Raw genomic sequence first — 20132 nt, 5'->3', positions numbered from 1 at the left:
AAGAGGTTTTATGATGGATCCAATCTGTTTTTGAGATTTTTACGTTTACTGTAAGCAATACTGACATATACTATAAACCAGTTTGTAAAGGTTCCAGATCAGACTTGTTTATTCTGAATTCACTGCTACATGTATATGAAATTAGAACTCTGAATATTAGAAATTAGAATTTTGTCAGTTAGTGGGCCAGTTTGTAAAGAAAAAAGCAGTTATGTATAGTTGTAAGTGTGTGTTCTGTTTCTGTATGTACTCAGGCATGGAACCAGGTGTGCCGGTGAGATCGCCATGCAGGCAGATAACAATAAATGTGGAGTTGGGGTGGCGTACAACTCCAAGGTTGGAGGTAAGAGATGTAGCTAGCAACGTGCATGCCCCACCCACCTGATGATCTTTCTTTTTCTATTTCTGTGTTTGAGGGCTGCAAAATCCCCTTTTCACTTAAATATGCCTAGATGAATTGCTTGAATTTGACTCTGGAGACTCCTTCCCACTCTTGCTTGTACCACTCGTTTTTTCATGTTAATGTAACTGCCGCTGTAATGACGTGTCAAACACTCCAATAATGGCTGAAATGGGCTCAATGGAAAAACATTGGCTTTCCATTGCACCTATAAGAATGTTAATGCTTCGTCAGGATTTAACGCGCCGTCTCAACACTTACATCACAACAAAGAGAAGAAAGATAACTTTATTTTAGTGTGTGTAGATTTTTTTGTACAATTGATAAAAATTGCATGATTTAATGTAGTTGAAATGATTATAAATGAGATGTGCTGAAATGAAAGCAACTTTCGAAAAATAACACTCAGATTATAGTGATATTATGTCTAATCTCACAAAAAAAGGTATAGTACAGTATCTACAGATAGGTGTTATCTAGAGCCAAGCGTTTTGATTTTAAATCATGTGGCTATCCTTCTCTTATGCAAGAGAACATGACAACGACAGTAGTGAATGAATCATTAATGAGGAAGTCTAGACAGCACAGGTGAGCACAGGTAGGCCTAGACAGAGCCCGTTTTTGGTGGTTGCAGGCAACTTGCAGCCCTTTATATTAATTTATTAATGTATGCAAATACACCCATTGTATATATGCAAATGGGGCAGATATAATTTTCTTTATTTTATCCCAAAGTATTACAAAGATACCTGATATACTAAGAAAGAAAATATATATGACTGCATAATAATATTTTTGTTGGACATTTTACAATAAATTGAATACCTGAACTCCCACCAAAATGCCTCAATTTATTTATTACAGAACAATCTTTTATGTACTATAATTCAGTCAATATCTGAGCGATTTGTGTGTGTGTGTGTGTGTGTGTGTGTGCCGGATTATCAAACGTGTCCCGAAGGTCGAGGGGCACCCAAATAGCATATGTGTAGAATTGCATGAAATATGCTTTAAAACTGCTACATTTTATCTCTGCCCCATGGCAAAAAGTGTAGAATTGCAGGAAATTTGTTTTAAAACTGCGACATTTTCTCTTAACCTCATGAAAAATGTGCAGAAAAGCATTGTGAAACTACACATTTTTCTTTCTGTATATATAAAAAATGGGGGGGTGGTGGGGCCCCTCAGAGGTTGGTGCTCCAGGGCTCCAAATACTGTAGTCCGGCCCTGTGCGTGCTGGTTTGTGGGACCCAGACAACAGCTGGAAGATGTCCTGGTGGCGGCCTACTTTTTTGAGCGGATGATTACGCAATACCACTTAACCAAATGACTGAGCAACAATTGGGCATCTGTTCCTCAGGGGGCTAAAACATAGCCACAGAGGAGGCAGCTCATATATAATATTAAAATGAGAACATCTATTTGGGGGCACAAGACCACTCTACTTTCGAAGTGTGACTTAAAACACTTCAACTACAGTTAAAAACAACTAGCTGCTGACGATTTTCATCATGTTGACCCTGCAGGGATCCGCATGTTGGACGGTATCGTGACGGACGCCATCGAGGCCAGTTCTATTGGCTTCAACCCAGACCATGTGGACATCTACAGTGCCAGCTGGGGACCCAACGACGATGGCAAGACGGTGGAGGGCCCCGGTCGCCTGGCGTCAAAAGCCTTTGAATACGGCATCCAGAAGGTAACACCACAGTCCTCTCTTTTTTACCCCCTCAAAAAACATATTCATTGTAAAGGTGACTCAAATGATTATTTACCCACAAAGCAGTCAAAACAAACTGAAATCCAAACAAATGGCCCATCTAAATACATTGAAATTTGATAAAAAGGGAAGATAGAAAAGGGACCTAGGCTAAAGGCTACTAAAAACAAACTTAACACTAACTCCTCACCTGTCTCCTTCCCCTCAGGGCCGCGGTGGGAAGGGCTCCATCTTTGTGTGGGCATCGGGGAACGGGGGCCGTCAGGGAGACAACTGCGACTGTGACGGCTATACGGACAGCATCTACACCATCTCCATCAGCAGTGCCTCCCAGCAGGGCCTGTCTCCCTGGTACGCTGAGAAGTGCTCCTCCACCCTGGCCACCGCTTACAGCAGCGGAGACTACACCGACCAGAGAATAGTGAGTTAAAGTGAACTCCACACCACACCACTGGATAGTGGAGATTGGTATTGTGCTACATTTTGTTATGGTACATTGCGTTTTTAACTTGACTTTTCTTTACTGTACCTGTGGTTTCTTTGTTTACTTCTGTGTCCCTGCAGACCAGTGCTGATTTGCATAACGAATGCACCGAGACGCACACGGGAACCTCCGCCTCCGCCCCACTGGCTGCTGGGATATTTGCCCTGTCGCTGGAACAGAAGTGAGGCAACAATCTTGACTTAAACAATGTCAATGGAATATGTGTTTAGGACTCCCTGTCATAATGAAATATGTGTGCAGGACTTCCTATCTGATTTCTTATTTGTCCATCCCCACTAACCCCTCCCCCAGCCCTGAGCTAACATGGAGGGATCTGCAGCACTTGGTGGTGTGGACTTCTGAGTTCGACCCGCTGGCCAACAATCCCGGCTGGAAGAGAAACGGGGCAGGCCTGATGGTCAACAGTCGTTTTGGATTTGGCCTGCTCAACGCTAAGGCCTTGGTGGACCTGGCTGACCCGGCCACCTGGAAACACGTCCCCGAGAAGAAGCAGTGCATCGTCAGGGACGACTCCTTCCAGCCCAGGTACAAATACACTGCACTAGTCTAGTAGATCAGAAACATCTAATCCTCCTGACATAACACACATGTTGTATTGTTCACTTCAGACTAATTCTGGTGGGCAAGCAAACTTATAGTGTACCAGTAATTCCTTTATGGACAGAGTCCCGTGTCCTAAGATGTCCCTGTGTTTTGGCTCTTCTATTGACGCAGATCAAGAGCTCTTTGATAAGACACTATCTCTACTTTTGACTAGTTTCCCATATGGAACAATATATCAACAGTAAAATGAAAGCTAGAGGTTTGTGTTTGCTCAAGTGTGTTTTTGTGTATTTCATGTTTATGTGTATGTGTATGTGCGTACGTGCACATGGTCCGTATTGGTAGGAAAGCTGGGATTCCGGCTTAGATTTCTGTAACGGAGGGCTCAAAAAAATCTTTGGAACAATCTTTCATTTTGTTAAATCACTTTAGGTTTTTAGGCTTTAGGATAAGCTAAGGCTAGCTGGTAATATTGCTATGTCAACATTTATTTCCAGACTAAATCTGTTCCCGGAGGAAGGGATTTTTTTTAACTGAGCAGATGTTTTGTTTACCTTCCTTTTGGATTAACTGCCTCAGGTCATGTAGTGCACTAACTACAATAGGTTAGCCACCAAGGCCAGGCTACATCATCTAAATTACCTTCATCTTAAAGGATAGGTTTGGTATTTTAGAGCTTACGGTTATACGGTTCCTTACCCTGGCATTGGTTTACAGGCCAGGAGAGATTGTATTTCATGGTTAGGATTTTCTTATACAGCCACTACTAGCCTCCGCTAACCCCCAAAAATCTATGGGAGAGATGAGGACATCTGCACAATGTTAAAAATTTAAACTCCAAATCAACTGAAATCACCTCAATGATTTGGTCACCTTTACATCACTTAAAGGTCCAATGCAGCCCTTTTTATCTCAATATCAAATCCTTTCTGGGTAACAATTAAGTACCTTACTGTGATTGTTTTCAATTAAAAAGTTCATAAATAAACAAAAATAGCTTCTTAGCAAAGAGAAATTTATCAAGCAAGAATTTTGCTAGGAGAGTGGGGAGGGGGAAACTGCAAACTAGCTTGTTATTGTCAAGGAGGTTTGGAACTCTCTTTCTTATTGGTCTATTAACTAATATATCACCTGGTGATGTCACCAGGCAGGCCAAAACTCCATCCCACCAAAGGGCAATATCATAACTTTCACAATTCCACAGTATTATTCCAACCTCAGTGTGGAAATATATATATAAAGCATAGGAAATCATGTATTTTAATGCACTGGGCCTTTAAATGAATAATCTGTAACTATCTTTTGGTATTTGTTTCATTGGCCCACTGTTGATACAGTCCCGAAATGTTTTGCATGTCAGCAATCAAGTTATCAATATATAGGACTTTCAAAAAACGAAATGTAACTTGCCATATCATCACGACGATGCGCTTTGCATCATCATGATGATTTAACATGTTAAAATATGTTTTTTGAAAGTACTATATAATCTACAAAAATGACATGAAACAGTTTCCCAATCTGGCCCATTGATTTGTGGTTAGTGAATAAAAAGTTAGTAATGGCTGTTTAAAGAATTCCCTGGCCCGTAGACTACTGTCAGTATGAGGGACCATATAACTGTCAATTCTAAAATACCAAATGCATCCTTTAAGTTTGCTATCATCTCTAGCTAATAACTCAATTATTGATGATGTCCCTATGCCAGGCAGCTTGGGTTAAGCGACTCAGTAGCATTGACACCCAGTTTCCCCTTTACCTAGGCCATCATGATCATGCCATCTCAGCATCTCAGGAGGATTTAAGACTCCACTTGTGTCATTGCTCACTGGTCTGCAGCCCCCTTCCTCCAGTCCTGTATGCCAGCTTGTTGTGTTTGACTGTATTTGTTAATATATGAATAATGACCATTATATGTTAAGCTAAAGGTTTGGTATGTTGTGCTGTGTTGCAACCACAGTACTGATTTCTCTGTGCTGTGTCTTTCTGCCAGGGCATTGAAAGCAGCAGGGGAGATCACCATTGAGATCCCCACCAAGGCCTGTGCCGGTCAGAACAACGCTGTCCTCTCACTGGAGCATGTGCAAGTGGAGGCCAGCATCGAGTACACCAGGCGAGGAGACCTACACATCAAACTCACTTCCCCATCAGGTTCGTTAGACACACGCACATGCACGCATGCACACACAAAATCTATATGTATTACAGTACCAGTCAACAGTTTGGACACACCTGTTCATTCAAGGGTTTTTCTTTATTTTTTTTACTTTTTTCTACATTGTAGAAAAATAATGAAGATATCAAAACTATGAAATAACACATTTGCAACCATGTAGTAACCAAAAAAGTGTTATTCAAATCAAAATATATTTTATATTTGAGTTTCTTCACAGTAGCCACCCTTTGCCTTGATGACAGCTTTGCACACTCTTGGCATTCTCTCAAACAGCTTCACCTGGAATTATTTTCTAACAGTCTTGTTAGAAAAGCATTCCAGGTGAAGGAGTTCCCACATATGCTGAGCACTTGTTGGCTGATTACAGCATATCGCTGCAGAATTCTGTGGTAGCCATGCTGGTTAAGTGTGCCTTGAATTCTAAATAAATCACAGACAGTGTCACCAGCAAAGCACACCCACACCTCCTCCTCCGTGCTTCACGGTGGGAACCACACATGCGGAGGTCACCTAATCTGCGTCTCACAAAGACACAGGAATTGGAACCAAAATATCTCCAATTTAGACTCATCAGACCAAAGGACAGATTTCCACTGGTCTAATGTCCATTGATCGTGTGTCTTGGCCCAAGTAAGTCTCTTTGCAGCAATTCGACCATGAAGGCCTGATTCACCCAGTCTTATCTGAACAGTAGATGTTGTGGTGTGTCTTTTTACTTGAACTCTGTGAAGCATTTATTTGGGCTGCAATTTCTGAGGCTGATAACTGTAATGAACTTATCCTCTGCTGCAGAGGTAACTCTGGGTCTTCCTTTCCTGTGGCAGTCCTCATGAGCCAGTTTCATCATAGCGCTTGAGGTTTTTTGCGACTGCACTTGGAGAAACTTTCAAGGTCTTAAAGTAATGATGGACTGTAATTTCTCTTTGCTTATTTGAGCAGTCCTTGCCATAATATGGACTAGGTCTTTTACCAAATAGGGCTATCTTCTGTATACGTTGTCAAAACACAACTGATTTGCTCAAACATTAATTAAGAAGGAAATCAATTCCACAAATTAACTTTTAACAAGGCACACCTGTTAATTGAAATACATTCCAGGTGACGACCTCATGAAGTTGGTTGAGAAAATGCTAAGAGTGTGCAAAGCTGTCATCAAGGCAAAGGGTGGCTACTTTGAAGAATCTCAAATATAAAACGTTTTATTTGATTTGTTTAACACCTTTTTGGTTACTACATGATTCCATATGTGTTATTTAATTGTTTTGATGTTTTCACTATTATTCTAAAATGTAGAAAATAGTAAAAATAAAGAAAACCCCTGGAAAAACTTTTTACTGGTACTGTATATATATATATATATATATATATATATATATATATATATAAAGCTCTGGAAAAAAATAAGAGACCACTCCAAAATAATCCGTTTCTCTGGTTTACTATTTATATGTACAGTTGAAGTCGGAAGTTTACATACACTTAGGTTGGAGTCATGAAAACTCGTTTTTCAACCACTCCACAAATTTCTTGTTAACAAACGATAGTTTTGGCAAGTTGGTTAGGACATCTACTTTGTGCATGACACAAGTAATTTTTCCAACAATTGTTTACAGACAGATTATTTCACTTATAATTCACTGTATCACAATTCCAGTGGGCCAGAGGTTTGAATTACATTAAGTTGACTGTGCCTTTAAACAGCTTGTAAAATTCCATAAAATTATGTCATGGCTTTAGAAGCTTCTGATTGGCTAATTGACATCATTTGAGTCAATTGGAGGTGTACCTGTGGATGTATTTCAAGGCCTACCTTCAAACTCAGTGCCTCTTTGCTTGACATCATGGGAAAATCAAAAGAAATCAGCCAAGACCTCAGAAAAAAATGTGTAGACCTCCACGAGCCTGGTTCAGCCTTGGGATCAATTTCCAAACACCTGATGGTACCATGTTCATCTGTACAAACAATAGTACGCAAGTATAAACACCATGGGACCACACAGCTGTCCTACTGCTCGGAAAGGAGACACGTTTTGTCTCCTAGAGGTGAACGTACTTTGGTGCAAAAAGTGCAAATCAATCCCAGAATAACAGCAAAGGACCTTGTGAAAATGCTGGAGGAAACAGGTACAAAAGTATCTATATCCACAGTAAAATGAGTCCTATATCGACATAACCTGATAGGCCACTCAGCAAGGAAGAAGCCATAAAAAAGGCAGACTACGGTTTGCAACTGCACATGGGGACAAAGATCGTACTTTTTGGATAAATGTCCTCTGGTCTGATGAAATAAAAATAGAACTGTTTGGCCATAATGACCATCGTTATGTTTGGAGGAAAAAGGGGGAGGCTTGCAAGCCAAAGAACACCATCCCAACTGTGAAGAACTGGGGTGGCAGCATCATGTTGTGGGGGTGCTTTGATGCAGGAGGGACTGGTGCACTTCACAAAGACAAATCTGCCTGATACCAGCCTTGCTGAGCACCCCCAGATCATTACCGATCCTCCACCAAATTTAACGTGGGTGTGAGACATGGAGAGGCCTACAAACCACAGAGTCTCACACCCCAAATCCTTATTAATCTGAAACACAATACCCCATAATGACAAAGCGAAAACAGGTTTATAGACATTTTTGCAAATGTATAAAAAAACAAAACAGAAATATCTTATTTTCATAAGTATTCAGACCCTTTGCTATGAGACTCAAAATTGAGCTCAGGTGCATCCTGTTTCCATTGAACATCCTTGAGATGTTTCTACAACTTGATTTACCACCTGTGGTAAATTCAATTGATTGAACATGATTTTGAAAGGCACACACCTGTCTATATAAGGTTCCACACTTGACGGTGCATGTCAGACCAAAACCAAGCCATGAGTTTGAAGAAATTGGTCCGAGACACCGAGACAGGATTATGTCTAGGCACAGATCTGGGAAGGGTACCAAAACAATTCTGCAGCATTGAACGTCCCCAAGAAAACAGTGACCGCATCCATTCTTAAATGGAAGAAGTTTGGAACCACTAAGACTTTTCCTAGAGCTGGCCGCCTAGCCAAACTGAGCAATCGGGGGAGAAGGGCCTTGGTCAGGGAGGTGACCAAGAACCCGATGGTCACTCTGACAGAGCTCCAGAGTTCCTCTGTGGAGATGGTTGTCCTTCTGGAAGGTTCTCCCATCTCTGCCTCAATCCACCAAACACACCTTTATGGTAGAGTATCCAGATGGAAGCCACTCCTCAAGAAAAGACACATGACAGCCAGCTTGGAGTTTGCCAAAAGGCACCTCAAGGGCTCCAGATTCTCTGGTCTGATGAAACCAAGATTGAACTCTCTGGCCTGAATGCTAAGCGTCACGTCTGGAGGAACCTTGGCACAATCCCTACGGTGAAGCATGGTGGTAACAGCATCATGTTGTGTGGATGTATTTCAGTGTTAGGGATTGAGAGACTAGTCAGGATTGAGAGAAAGATGAAGGGAGCAAAGTACAGAGAGATCCTTGAGGAAAACCTGCTCCAGAGCGCTCAGGACATGAGACTGGGGCGAAGGTTCACCTTGCAACAGGACAACAGGATTAACTTCTGGCACCGACAGAGATGGTCGCCTCGCTTCGCGTTCCTAGGAAACTATGCAGTATTTTTTTTTTTTTTACGTGTTATTTCTTACATTGGTACACAAGGTAATCTTAGGTTTTATTACATACAGTCGGGAGGAACTACTGGATATAAGAGCAACGTCAACGTACCATCATTACGACCAGAAAAACGACTTCCCCGAAGCGGATCCTGTGTTTTGCCCACCACCCAGGACAAAGGATCGGATCCCAGCCGGCGAACCAAAACAATGATGCCGTAAAAGGGGCAGACGAAGCGGTCTCCTGGTCAGGCTCCGGAGACGGGCACATCGCACAACGCTCCTGAGCATACTACTCGCCAATGTCCAGTCTCTTGACAACAAGGTTGATGAAATCCGAGCAAAGGTAGCATTCCAGAGAGACATAAGAGACTGTAACGTTCTTTGCTTCACGGAAACATGGCTCACTCAAGACACGCTATCGGAGTCGGTACAGCCAGCTGGTTTCTTCACTTATCGTGCCGACAGACACAAGCATCTTTCTGGTAAGAACAGGGGGGGGTGTATGCCTTATGATTAACGAGACGTGGTGTGATCATAACAACATACAGGAACTCAAGTCCTTCTGTTCACCTGACTTAGAATTCCTCACAATCAAATGTCGACCGCATTATCTACCAAGAGAATTCTCTTCGATTATAATCACAGCCGCACATATTCCCCCCAAGCAGACACATCGATGGCCCTGAACTGACTTTATTTGACTCTATGTAAACTGGAAACCACATATCCTTATTAGCAAGTGCATCGGTGATGTCGTACCCACAGCAACTATTAAAACCTACCCAAACCAGACACCGTGGATTGATGGCAGCATTCGCACGAAACTGAAAGCGTGAACAACTGCTTTTAACCAGAGCAAGGTGACCGGAAACATGACCGAATACAAACAGTGTAGCTATTCCCTCCGTAGGGCAATCAAACAAACTAAGCGTCAGTATAGAGACAAAGTAGAGTCGCAATTCAACGGCTCAGACACACGAGATATGTGGCAGGGTGTACAGTCAATTACGGATTACAAAAAGAAAGCCAGCCCCGTCGCGGACCAGGATGTCTTGCTCCCAGACAGACTAAACAACTTCTTTGCTTGCTTTGAGAACAATACAGTGCCACTGACACGGCCCGCTACCAAAACCTGCGGACTCTCCTTCACTGCAGCCGATGTGAGTAAAACATTTAAACGTGTTAACCCTGGCAAGGCTGCAGGCCCAGACGGCATCCCCAGCCACGTCCTCAGAGCATGCGCAGACCAGCTGGCTGATGTGTTTACGGACATATTCAATCAATCCTTATCCCAGTCTGCTGTTCCCACATGCTTCAAGAGGGCCACCATTGTTCCTGTTCCCAAGAAAGCTAAGGTAACTGAGCTAAACAACTACCGCCCCGTAGCACTCACTTCCGTCATCATGAAGTTCTTTGAGAGACTAGTCAAGGACCACATCACCTCCTACCTGACACCATAGACCCACTCCAATTTGCTTACCGACCCAACAGGTCCACAGACGACGCAATCGTAACCACACTGCACACTGCCCTAATCCATCTGGACAAGAGGAATACCTATGTGAGAATGCTGTTCACCGACTACAGCTCAGTATTTAACACCATAGTACCCTCCAAACTCGTCATCAAGCTCGAGACCCTGGGTCTCAACCCCGCCCTGCGCAACTGGGTCCTGGACTTCCTGATGGTGAGGGTAGGTGGTGAGGGTAGGAGAAAAGGAGATGATCATGGACTTCATGAAACAGCAGAGGGAGCACCCCCCTATCCACATCGACGGGACAGTAGTGGAGAGGGTAGTAAGTTTTAAGTTCCTCGGTGTACACATCACGGACAAACTGAATTGGTCCACACAGACAGCGTGGTGAAGAAGGCGCAGCAGCGCCTCTTCAACCTCAGGAGGCTGAAGAAATTCGGCTTGTCACCAAAAGCACTCACAAACTTTTACAGATGCACAATCAAGAGCATCCTGTCGGGCTGTATCACCGCCTGGTACGGCAACTGCTCCGCCCACAACCGTAAGGCTCTCCAGAGGGCCATGAGGTCTGCACAACGCATCACCGGGGGCAAACTACCTGCCCTCCAGGACACCTACACCACCCGATGTCACAGGAAGGCCATAAAGATCATCAAGGACAACAACCACCCGAGCCACTGCCTGTTCACCCCGCTATCATCCAGAAGGCGAGGTCAGTACAGGTACATCAAAGCAGTGACCGAGAGACTGAAAAACAGCTTCTACTAACATTGAGTGGCTGCTGCCAACATCCTGACTCAACTCCAGCTAGGAAAATTGATGTAAAAATGTATCAGTAGCCACTTTAAACAATGCCACTTAATATAATGTTTACATTAGTCATCTCATATGTATATACTGTACTCTATACCATCTACTGCATCTTGCCAATGCCGTTCTGTACCATCACTCATTCATATATCTTTATGTACATATTCTTCATCCCTTTACACTTGTGTGTATAAGGTAGTTGTTGTGAAATTGTAAGGTTAGATTTCTTGTTGGTTATTACTGCATTGTCGGAACTAGAAACAGAAGCATTTTGTTACACTCGCATTAACATCTGCTAACCATGTGTATGTGACAAATAAAATTTGATTTGATTTGATTTGACAACGACCCTAAGCAAACTGCTAAGACAACACAGGAGTGGCTTCGAGACAAGTCTCTGAATGTCCTTGAGTGGCCCAGCCAGAGCCTGGAGTTGAACCCAATCGAACATCTCTGGAGAGACCTGAAAATAGCGATGCTCCCCATCCAACCTGACAGAGGTTGAGAGGATCTGCAGAGAATAATGGGATAAACTCCCCAAAATATAGGTGTGACAGCTTGTAGCATCATACCCAAGAAGACTCGAGGCTGTAATTGTTGCCAAAATGTGCTTCAACAAAGTATTGAGTAAAGGGTCTGAATACTTATGTAAATGTGAGCAATTTTATTTAAATTTTTAATACATTTGCAAAAATAAAACATGTTTTTGCTTTGTCATTATGGGGTATTGTGTGTAGATTGATGAGGGGGAAAAAACAATTTAATCCATTTTAGAAAAAGGCTGTATTGTAACAAAATGTGAAAAAATTAAAGGGGTCTGAATACTTTCCGAATGCCCTGTATATAGGTAAATCTGAAAACTGGAGTTAAACAACTCTATATTGTACATTATTTTCTCCCATTAGGCACCAGCACAGTCCTGCTGGCGGAGAGAGAGAGGGACACGTCATCTAATGGCTTTAGGAACTGGGACTTCATGTCAGTTCACACATGGGGAGAGGACCCCACTGGCACCTGGACCCTTAAGATCACTGACACAGTGAGTCCCAGGGCTGGAGAACACTTTGGCTGTTTCACAAGTTTCATATATTTTAAAGGATATTTCCAATCCAGTATTTTCCAACAAATTTCGAACCACATAGAAAATGTAGCTGGTAATTGCATCAACATGTTGTCTAAACAGGGTGATTTTTACACTCTTTTTCAATTTCCCTCTGTCAGTCGGGGCGAATGGAGAACGAAGGTCAGATCCTAAGCTGGAAGCTTATTCTCCACGGCACGTCAGAAAAGCCTGAGCACATGAAGAAACCCAGAGTGTACGTCCCCTACAACGCTGTCCAGAATGACCGTAGAGGAGTGGAGCACATGGATGACATGATAGAGGTGAGCTTGATAATTAAAGTGGTAATTCACTTCTTTTTAACCTCCTATTCATTATCTCCAGAAGCATACCAGTTTCTACATACAGCAGCATACCACCCTGCATACCACTGCTGGCTTGCTTCTGAAGCTAAGCAGGATTGGTCCTGGTCAGTCCCTGGATGGGAGACCAGGTGCTGCTGGAAGTGGTGTTGGAGGGCCAGTAGGGGGCACCCTTTTCTCTGGTCCCCAAAAATATCCCAATGCCCCAGGGCAGTGATTGGGGACATTACCCTGTGTAGGTTGCCATCTTTCAGATGGGATGTTAAACGGGTGTCCTGACTCTCTGTGGTCACTAAAGATCCCATGCCACTTATTTGTAAGAGTAGAAGTGTTTACCCCAGCGTCCTGGCTACATTTCCAATCTGGTCTTCATACTGTACCATCATGGCCACCTAATCATCCCCAGCTTACAATTGGCTCATTCATCCCCTCCTTTCCCCTGTAGCTATTTCCCAGGTTGTTGCTGTAAATGAGAATGTGTTCTCAATCAACTTACCTGGTAAAATAAGGGATAAATACAGTATGTGATGTATGTATGTATTGTCTGTTGACTGACCAGAAATTGAATTCTGTGTGGCTTACTGACCTTATCCACTGAAAAAGTGCAGAACTGAGGAGTTAAATCAACTCCTAGGTAGAAGATACCTCTAAACCATTTTCTGAAGTTCTGTTCGTCCTTCTCCCTGTCATATAGGAGCTGCCCACCCAGGCTGAGGTTCACCCACCACAGAAGACCCAGCCCCCTCCTCCTGCCACCCCTGAGAGGAAGGAGACAAGACCCTCCTCCTTCCCCCCCTCACTGGCCCTTCTGCGTCTCCTCCAGACGGCCTTCAACAGACAGACCCCAGCCGCCCTGTCCCAGTCCCCAGCCAAGGCCTCTAGCTGGGGAGAGCAGCACACGGGCAGGGCCCCCTCCCTTCCATGGAGAGCAGGCCCTCATGTCGCTCCACAGAAGCTGTACCAGGCCCTGGACAGGATCAACCAGTACCAGCAGGGTGGGCAGGACAACAGCCTGTATAGCGACTACAGTGACGGCTTTTATAGCACCAAGCCCTACAGACACAGAGATGACCGACTGCTCCAGGCGCTCTTTGACATGCTCTCTGACGACAGGCAGTGAGGAGGGAGGATATGGGAGGAGAGTGGGTAAGGCAAGGGCAGAACTCCAGTCCTGCAGTGTGTGTTGGCTTTTGTTCTAGCTTAACAGATCCGGCCCCCGAATCCCAACTTGAGTCGAGTTAGGATTCGGGGCCAAATGAACACACCCGATTTAACCAAACACGGTCTACATTGAAGACCTCCTTCGTTGACTACCGGTAGGTGAATCAGGTGTGTAAGTGCTGGGCTAGAGTCTGCACAGCCCTGCCATTCTCCTTGGTCAAGATTGGCCACCCATGGGGTAAGGGGTGAGAGAGAAAGTGTGAGGAGGTGGGAGCTGGGCCTGGAAGGAGCGAGGGGGAGAGTGAACGCCAGATAGAAACTCTTCCAGCCAACTGTGATGTTGTTTTTCCAAAACGCTACTTTTCTTTCCTTGCAGCATTCTAGCCTGTCTGTCTGTAGTTTTGTCTTTCATTCTGTACAGTTAGTTGTAAGTCGGTTGCATCTCAATACCCACAAGTGGCTTCCTTTCCTCCTCCTCCTTCCTTTCCTCCTCCTCCCCCCTCCTCCTGATGTATTGAAGTCTAGCTAACCCATAGACCATAGATCTCTGTCATATTGCTTCAGTCTTTTCAGATCAATATGCAGGAAGGAAAGGAGACAAGGAAAGGGAACCCCTGTAGCGTATTTAAATGAATCTGGGATTGCATTCCACCCCTCCTCCAGCCATCTATCCAATAGTCTTCAAGTGACAGTTAACATCAAAGTCAACGTTCAGCCGATGTTTTCAGCCCTCAAAAGTGGTCTGATGTCAGGATGAGTCCAGGCCCAACGACATCTGTTTTGTAGACCCAGCTGTATCCCTCAACTCCAAATTAATGAAAAACATAGCCACTGCGCTGCTAAATGCATATAGGGGAAATGCTGCTCTATTTGCCACCTTTACCTGTCAGTCGTATTGAAAGTAAGGAGACAAGAGAAGGAGAAAGAGATGAGGAAAGGATGTTTTTAAGACTTTTGGGACACAGCCCTATTCTCCCTACACGGCACTACCTGCTTGAGCATGCTATGTACAGTACCTTTAGAATTTCAAGTTCATAATTGTATTATGACTGACACTATTATCTATATATTATACAAAGACAATGAATGTAATGTTGTTTTTACACTGAACAAAAATATAAGCGCAACATGCAAAAATGTCAATGATTCTACTGAGTTACAGTTCATATAAGTAAATCAGTCCATTGAAATAAATTCATTAGGCCCTAATCTATGGATTTCACATGACTGGAAATACAGATATGCATCGGTTGGTCATAGATACATTAAAAAAAGGTAGGGGCGTGGATCAGAAATCCAGTCAGTATCTGGTGTGACCACCATTTACCTCATGCAGCGCGACACATCTCCTTCGCATAGTGTTGATCAGGCTGCTGATTGTGGCCTGTGGAACGTTGTCCCGATTCTCTTCAATGGCTGTGCTAAATTGCTGGATATTGGCGGGAACTGGAACACACTGTCGTACACTTCGATCCAGAGCATCCCAAACATGCTCATGGGTGACATGTCTGGTGAGTATGCAGGCCATGAAGGAACTCGGACATGTTCAGCTTCCATCTGTGTACAGATCCCTGCGACATGGGGCTATGCATTATCATGCTGAAATATGAAGTGTTGGCAGCTGATGAATGGCATGACATGACAGTGGGCCTCAGCATCTCGTCATGGTATCTCTGCATTCAAATTGCCAATCGATAAAATGCAATTGTGTTCGTCGTCCGTAGCGTATGCCTGCCCACACCGTAACCCCACTGCCACCATGAGGCACTCTGTTCACTAGGTTGACATCAGCAAACCGCTCACCCACACGGCACCATACATGCTGTCTGCCATCTGCTTTGTACAGTTAAAACCAGCATTCATCTGTGAAGAGCCCACTTCTCCAGCGTGCCAGTGGCCATGGAAGGTGAGCATTTGCTCACTGAAGTCGGTTACAACGCCAAACTGCAGTCAGGTCAAGACACTAGTGAGGACGACGGGCACACAGATGAGCTTCCCTGAGACTGTTTCTGACAGTTTGTGCAGAAATTGATTTGGTTGTGCAAACCCACAGTTTCATCAGCTGTCCGGGCGGCTGGTCTCAGACAATCTCGCAGGTGAAGATGTGGAGGTCCTGGGCTGGCGTGGTTAAATGTGGTCTGCGGTTGTGATGCCGGTTGGACGTACTGCCAAATTCGCTAAAGCGACGTTGGAGCTTATGGTAAAGAAATTAACATTACATTCTCTGGGAAAAGCTCTGGTGGACAATCCTGCAGTTAGCATGCCAATTGCATGCTCCCTCAAAACTTGAGAAATCTGTGGCATTGTGTTGTGTGACAACTGCACATTTTTAGAGGGGACTTTTATTGTCCCCAGCAGAAGGTGCACCTGTGTAATGATCATGCTGTTTAATCAGCTTCTTGATATGCCTCACATGTGAGCTGGATGGATTATCTTGGAAAAGGAGAAAGGCTCACTAACAGGGATGTAAAAAAAATGTGTGCACAAAACTTATGCGTATGGAAAATGTCGGGGATCATATATTTCAGCTCATGAAACATGGGACCAACAATATATGTTGCGTTTGTGTTTTTGTTCAGTATAAATATACTTGACCTCTAAACTAACCACCTCTCTAAACTCCAAATATGAAATCTGTATTTAATATTTATATTTTGACATATTTATTTTGGCATATATTTGTTTTTTTTGCAAGAGTAGACGTACTCACTGTGCTACTGTATCTCAGCCCCAAATCCTGATTTGGGGAATGTAATTTTGAGGTATATTCACAATTTCAATTTAGGATTCCGACCATACTTTATTATGCATAAAAGAATGCAGTCCCCTTACTGTTTTTCAGACTGAAAACTATTTTCTGCTGTTCTATTGAGAAAAAATGTGTAGTAAAGTTCACTTCTTTGCGATTTTCTTTTATAATAGAAAAAAAAGAAAGAACAAGAAATGGGGACAATAAATGACCAAGAACCAATTGGTTGAGTAATTCTTATGGAGGTTATTCGACCCTCGAGATCTATAGATATAATGAATATGATTAAAGCTTTTGCAAATTGGTCATGTTGAAACTATTTGAATAATTATTTAAACTGACAATATAAAAGAACTCTAAAAGGAAACATTTGAAATATATATCTATATATACAGTATAACTATATACATATATATATATATATATATATACTACACATGTTGTGTAATTTGATTTATTTTAGATTCAAAGTACAACGCTGCATTAAATGAAATATTTTTCTAGAAATTCATCAGTTTATAAAAAATTATATACGTATATATAAATCCCTTAATTCATTCCGTTTATATTACAAGTGGTTTTAGTTGACATTTTCAGTTAAATTCTAGGTTTAAATTCAAACAAAATAAATGGAATTATGAATAGAAATGGACATTGCCAAACTGTTGTGCTGCCGAAGAAAAATAGCTTTTCTGTGTTTGGGTGATTGTAAAACAGGCTTGGATGTCGTTGCTTCATTTACAAACTCATGTTGACACAACTACCTAGTTACATGCAACGCATTGGATATCTTCATTTCTACATTTCTACTCTTTGGTATTAGTGGACCTATCATCATTCAATCCAAGTATACTTTAGTAAACTGTATACTGGTAATACTTTAATGTAGGAGCTTTACACTAAAAGACTATAACACATTTATAAGCTATATATTATACCTTCATATGCCCTACATGCTCTCAACTGCAGGTCGGTAGATGTCACTGCATATCTTATGTCAACTTGCGGTTGTTAGTCTTAGCTGACATTTACATGTATAAATGCTTATGTAGCGCTTATGACAGTGTAATGAACTGCTATGAATGTGATGTTTCCCTATGTATGTAGAGCCCCATACATTACAGTGTTAAGTAGCCCCTATTTTCTGTGGTATTGGCTCTAGACCTGCTCTCTGCCAAACAAGGTGAAAGATTGAGACGACAGATGAAGAACAGTTTACATGCATCCTATAATTATACATCTTTCAATGTAGCCAGTGTTGTTCTAATGTTTGTTTATATTTTGGATTTAAATCGATGCTTCTGTCCAAAATTGTTTACAAAAGCTGAAATATTCTATATGGATGTACAAAATTAGATTTATCGTAATAAACTGCAAAGTGACTTTGTGAGTGTGTCTGAGTTGTTGGGATTGTGACTGATCTGCCACTTGAGTTCATATGGCCATTTCTGTTCAAATGGACATCTGAGTTCATCGACATTTCAGTTCATATAGACATTTCAGTTCATATAGACATTTCAGTTCATATAGACATTTCAGTTCATATGGACATTTTTGTTCATATGGACATTTCAGTTCTTATGGACATTTCAGTTCATATAGTGTAGACATTTCAGGTCATATTACCTTTCCAAACAAGCTATTGTTTCTTCTGGCCTTGCCGAGAACATTTTGAGTTCCATCACTGATTAATTGCTGTGAATATGGATATTGGAATAGAACAAATATGTGCAATGGCTGGGGGTTCCAGAGGACTAGGTTGGCCTATGTTATACTTTGTCATTTGAAATTCCTAGTCATGTCATATGCCAATTTCCTGTTAAATACCACCACCTTGTGGCTAAAAACACAACAATACACAGTGGGGGGATAAACAGTGAACGCTAAACCATTGGGAGAAATCTGCCAAAAATGAATAGCTACCCTTTTTCAACGCAGCCAACCAGTATATTACAGTTCCAACACAACTGGACGGGTGAAAGCATACTCCTAGCACCACATCACTTCCACCTATCCTGTATTTTCAGATTGGTACAGTAGATGAGAGATGGGTGCAAAAAGTAATAGCCTTTTTTACTTTTCAAAACATGAATTCATTTATACACGTTTTTACAAAGTAACTTGAAGTAATGTTCAACCTATAGGCACTGAACAATAAACAAACACATTACTCATCAATCCTTAACTGTAGAGATACAGTATGTCTGTGCACTTGAAAGAAAAGTAGAAATGTTGTGGGATAAATATGGTGTAGTTCTCCTTGTTTAACTTCTTATGGCAGGGGGCAGTATTGAGTAGCTTTGATGAATAAGGTGCCCAGAGGTGCCCAGAGTAAACTGCCTGCTACTTAGTCCCAGTTGCTAATATATGCATATTATTAGTATATTTGGATAGAAAACACTGAAGTTTGTAAAACTGTTTGAATGATGTCTGTGAGTATAATAGAACTCATATGGCAGACAAAAACCTGAGAAAAAATCCAACCCGGAAGTGGGAAATATGAGGTTGCCGACTGCCGAGCACCGCCCGAACAAGGGGAGGCATCGACTTCGGCAGAAGTCGTGACACTCATCCATGTGCACCTTGTCAGTAACAACCACATCATCAACATTAAGGGACATGTGCAGCTGTGAGGAGGAGGGTTTATTCTCCAGGTCTTTCACCGTTTTCCAGAACTTCTTAGGGTTAAACCCACAGAGCAAGAACTGCTCCTTAAAGTATGTAGCTTTAGCCTTTCGCATTGGCGACCCATCCTTACCCCACCTGTTTTGAGACAAAAATATATATAAGTATCATTGAGATAATAAAGCAAACATGGTCTATTTGATGTTTTCTTGAGTAAGGCGTCTCCAAAATGCAGGTGTTCCAGCCTAGCTCAGTGCTTTCTGTTGTGGTGGGGAAAGCCAGCAGAAAATACGGAGCATTGCGCCGTGATTGGCTCAGTGTTCTGTCACTCATGGGGACACTATGTCACCGCCAAGTCTAAGGGTAGAGCTACAAAATTCTATCCCCATGGGTGCTGCCTGAGTTACATTAGAAGTGCCCTTCCAAGAAGGCTCAAGGTCATTTGCCATAGAAAAAATGATGTCAAATCACATTATATGTACAGTAGCTTTGATTGGAATGATCATGTCAACATCATACTTTCAAAATCTTAGCTAGCAGTCATCATCATGAATCAAGTTGAGAATATACTGGCAAATCCTTTTCAATCCTTGTCATATGAAGATAAATAATGAAGAGAAATGATAGATAAAACATATTGGTGCTAATCACCCATTGGACATAAACATTACAGAACAAGTTGGAAATCGCAAATTCAACAATGAGTGGTTTGGCAGGAATCAGTGACAGCGGTTAACTGCAAGCATTGCAAAGCAATCACTAGCCTGCTATTCAGTAGAGTGGCTATGAGGACCCAAATCTGGGATTAAGGGTCTCTTTTCCCAGTTTAAAATGATAAACACTCAACATTGGCTATGCTGTTGTCACACCCTGATCTGTTTCACTTGTCTTTGTGAGTGTCTCCACCCATCTTC

At 42.4% G+C, this 20132-nt stretch overlaps 1 protein-coding gene across 1 annotated transcript in view; it reads left to right on the top strand.

Moving 5' to 3' along the window:
- Nucleotides 1-17976, top strand: part of LOC109892371 (neuroendocrine convertase 1) — a 31934-nt gene extending 13958 nt beyond the window's left edge. Inside the window, exons 6-14 of the mRNA XM_020484865.2 lie at nt 255-343; nt 1927-2099; nt 2329-2541; nt 2685-2785; nt 2917-3150; nt 5162-5319; nt 12167-12300; nt 12483-12644; nt 13378-17976. Coding sequence (XP_020340454.1) covers nt 255-343; nt 1927-2099; nt 2329-2541; nt 2685-2785; nt 2917-3150; nt 5162-5319; nt 12167-12300; nt 12483-12644; nt 13378-13803 — 1690 coding nt within the window. The 3' untranslated portion in view covers nt 13804-17976. The remainder of the gene's footprint in view (nt 1-254; nt 344-1926; nt 2100-2328; nt 2542-2684; nt 2786-2916; nt 3151-5161; nt 5320-12166; nt 12301-12482; nt 12645-13377) is intronic.
- Nucleotides 17977-20132: the final 2156 nt, after the last annotated feature.

The sequence above is a fragment of the Oncorhynchus kisutch genome, linkage group LG1, assembly GCF_002021735.2.
Source record: "Oncorhynchus kisutch isolate 150728-3 linkage group LG1, Okis_V2, whole genome shotgun sequence".
NCBI lineage: Eukaryota > Metazoa > Chordata > Actinopteri > Salmoniformes > Salmonidae > Oncorhynchus > Oncorhynchus kisutch.
The sequence above is the reverse complement of the archived record's forward strand: the minus strand, read 5'-3'. Positions and strand labels throughout refer to the sequence as shown.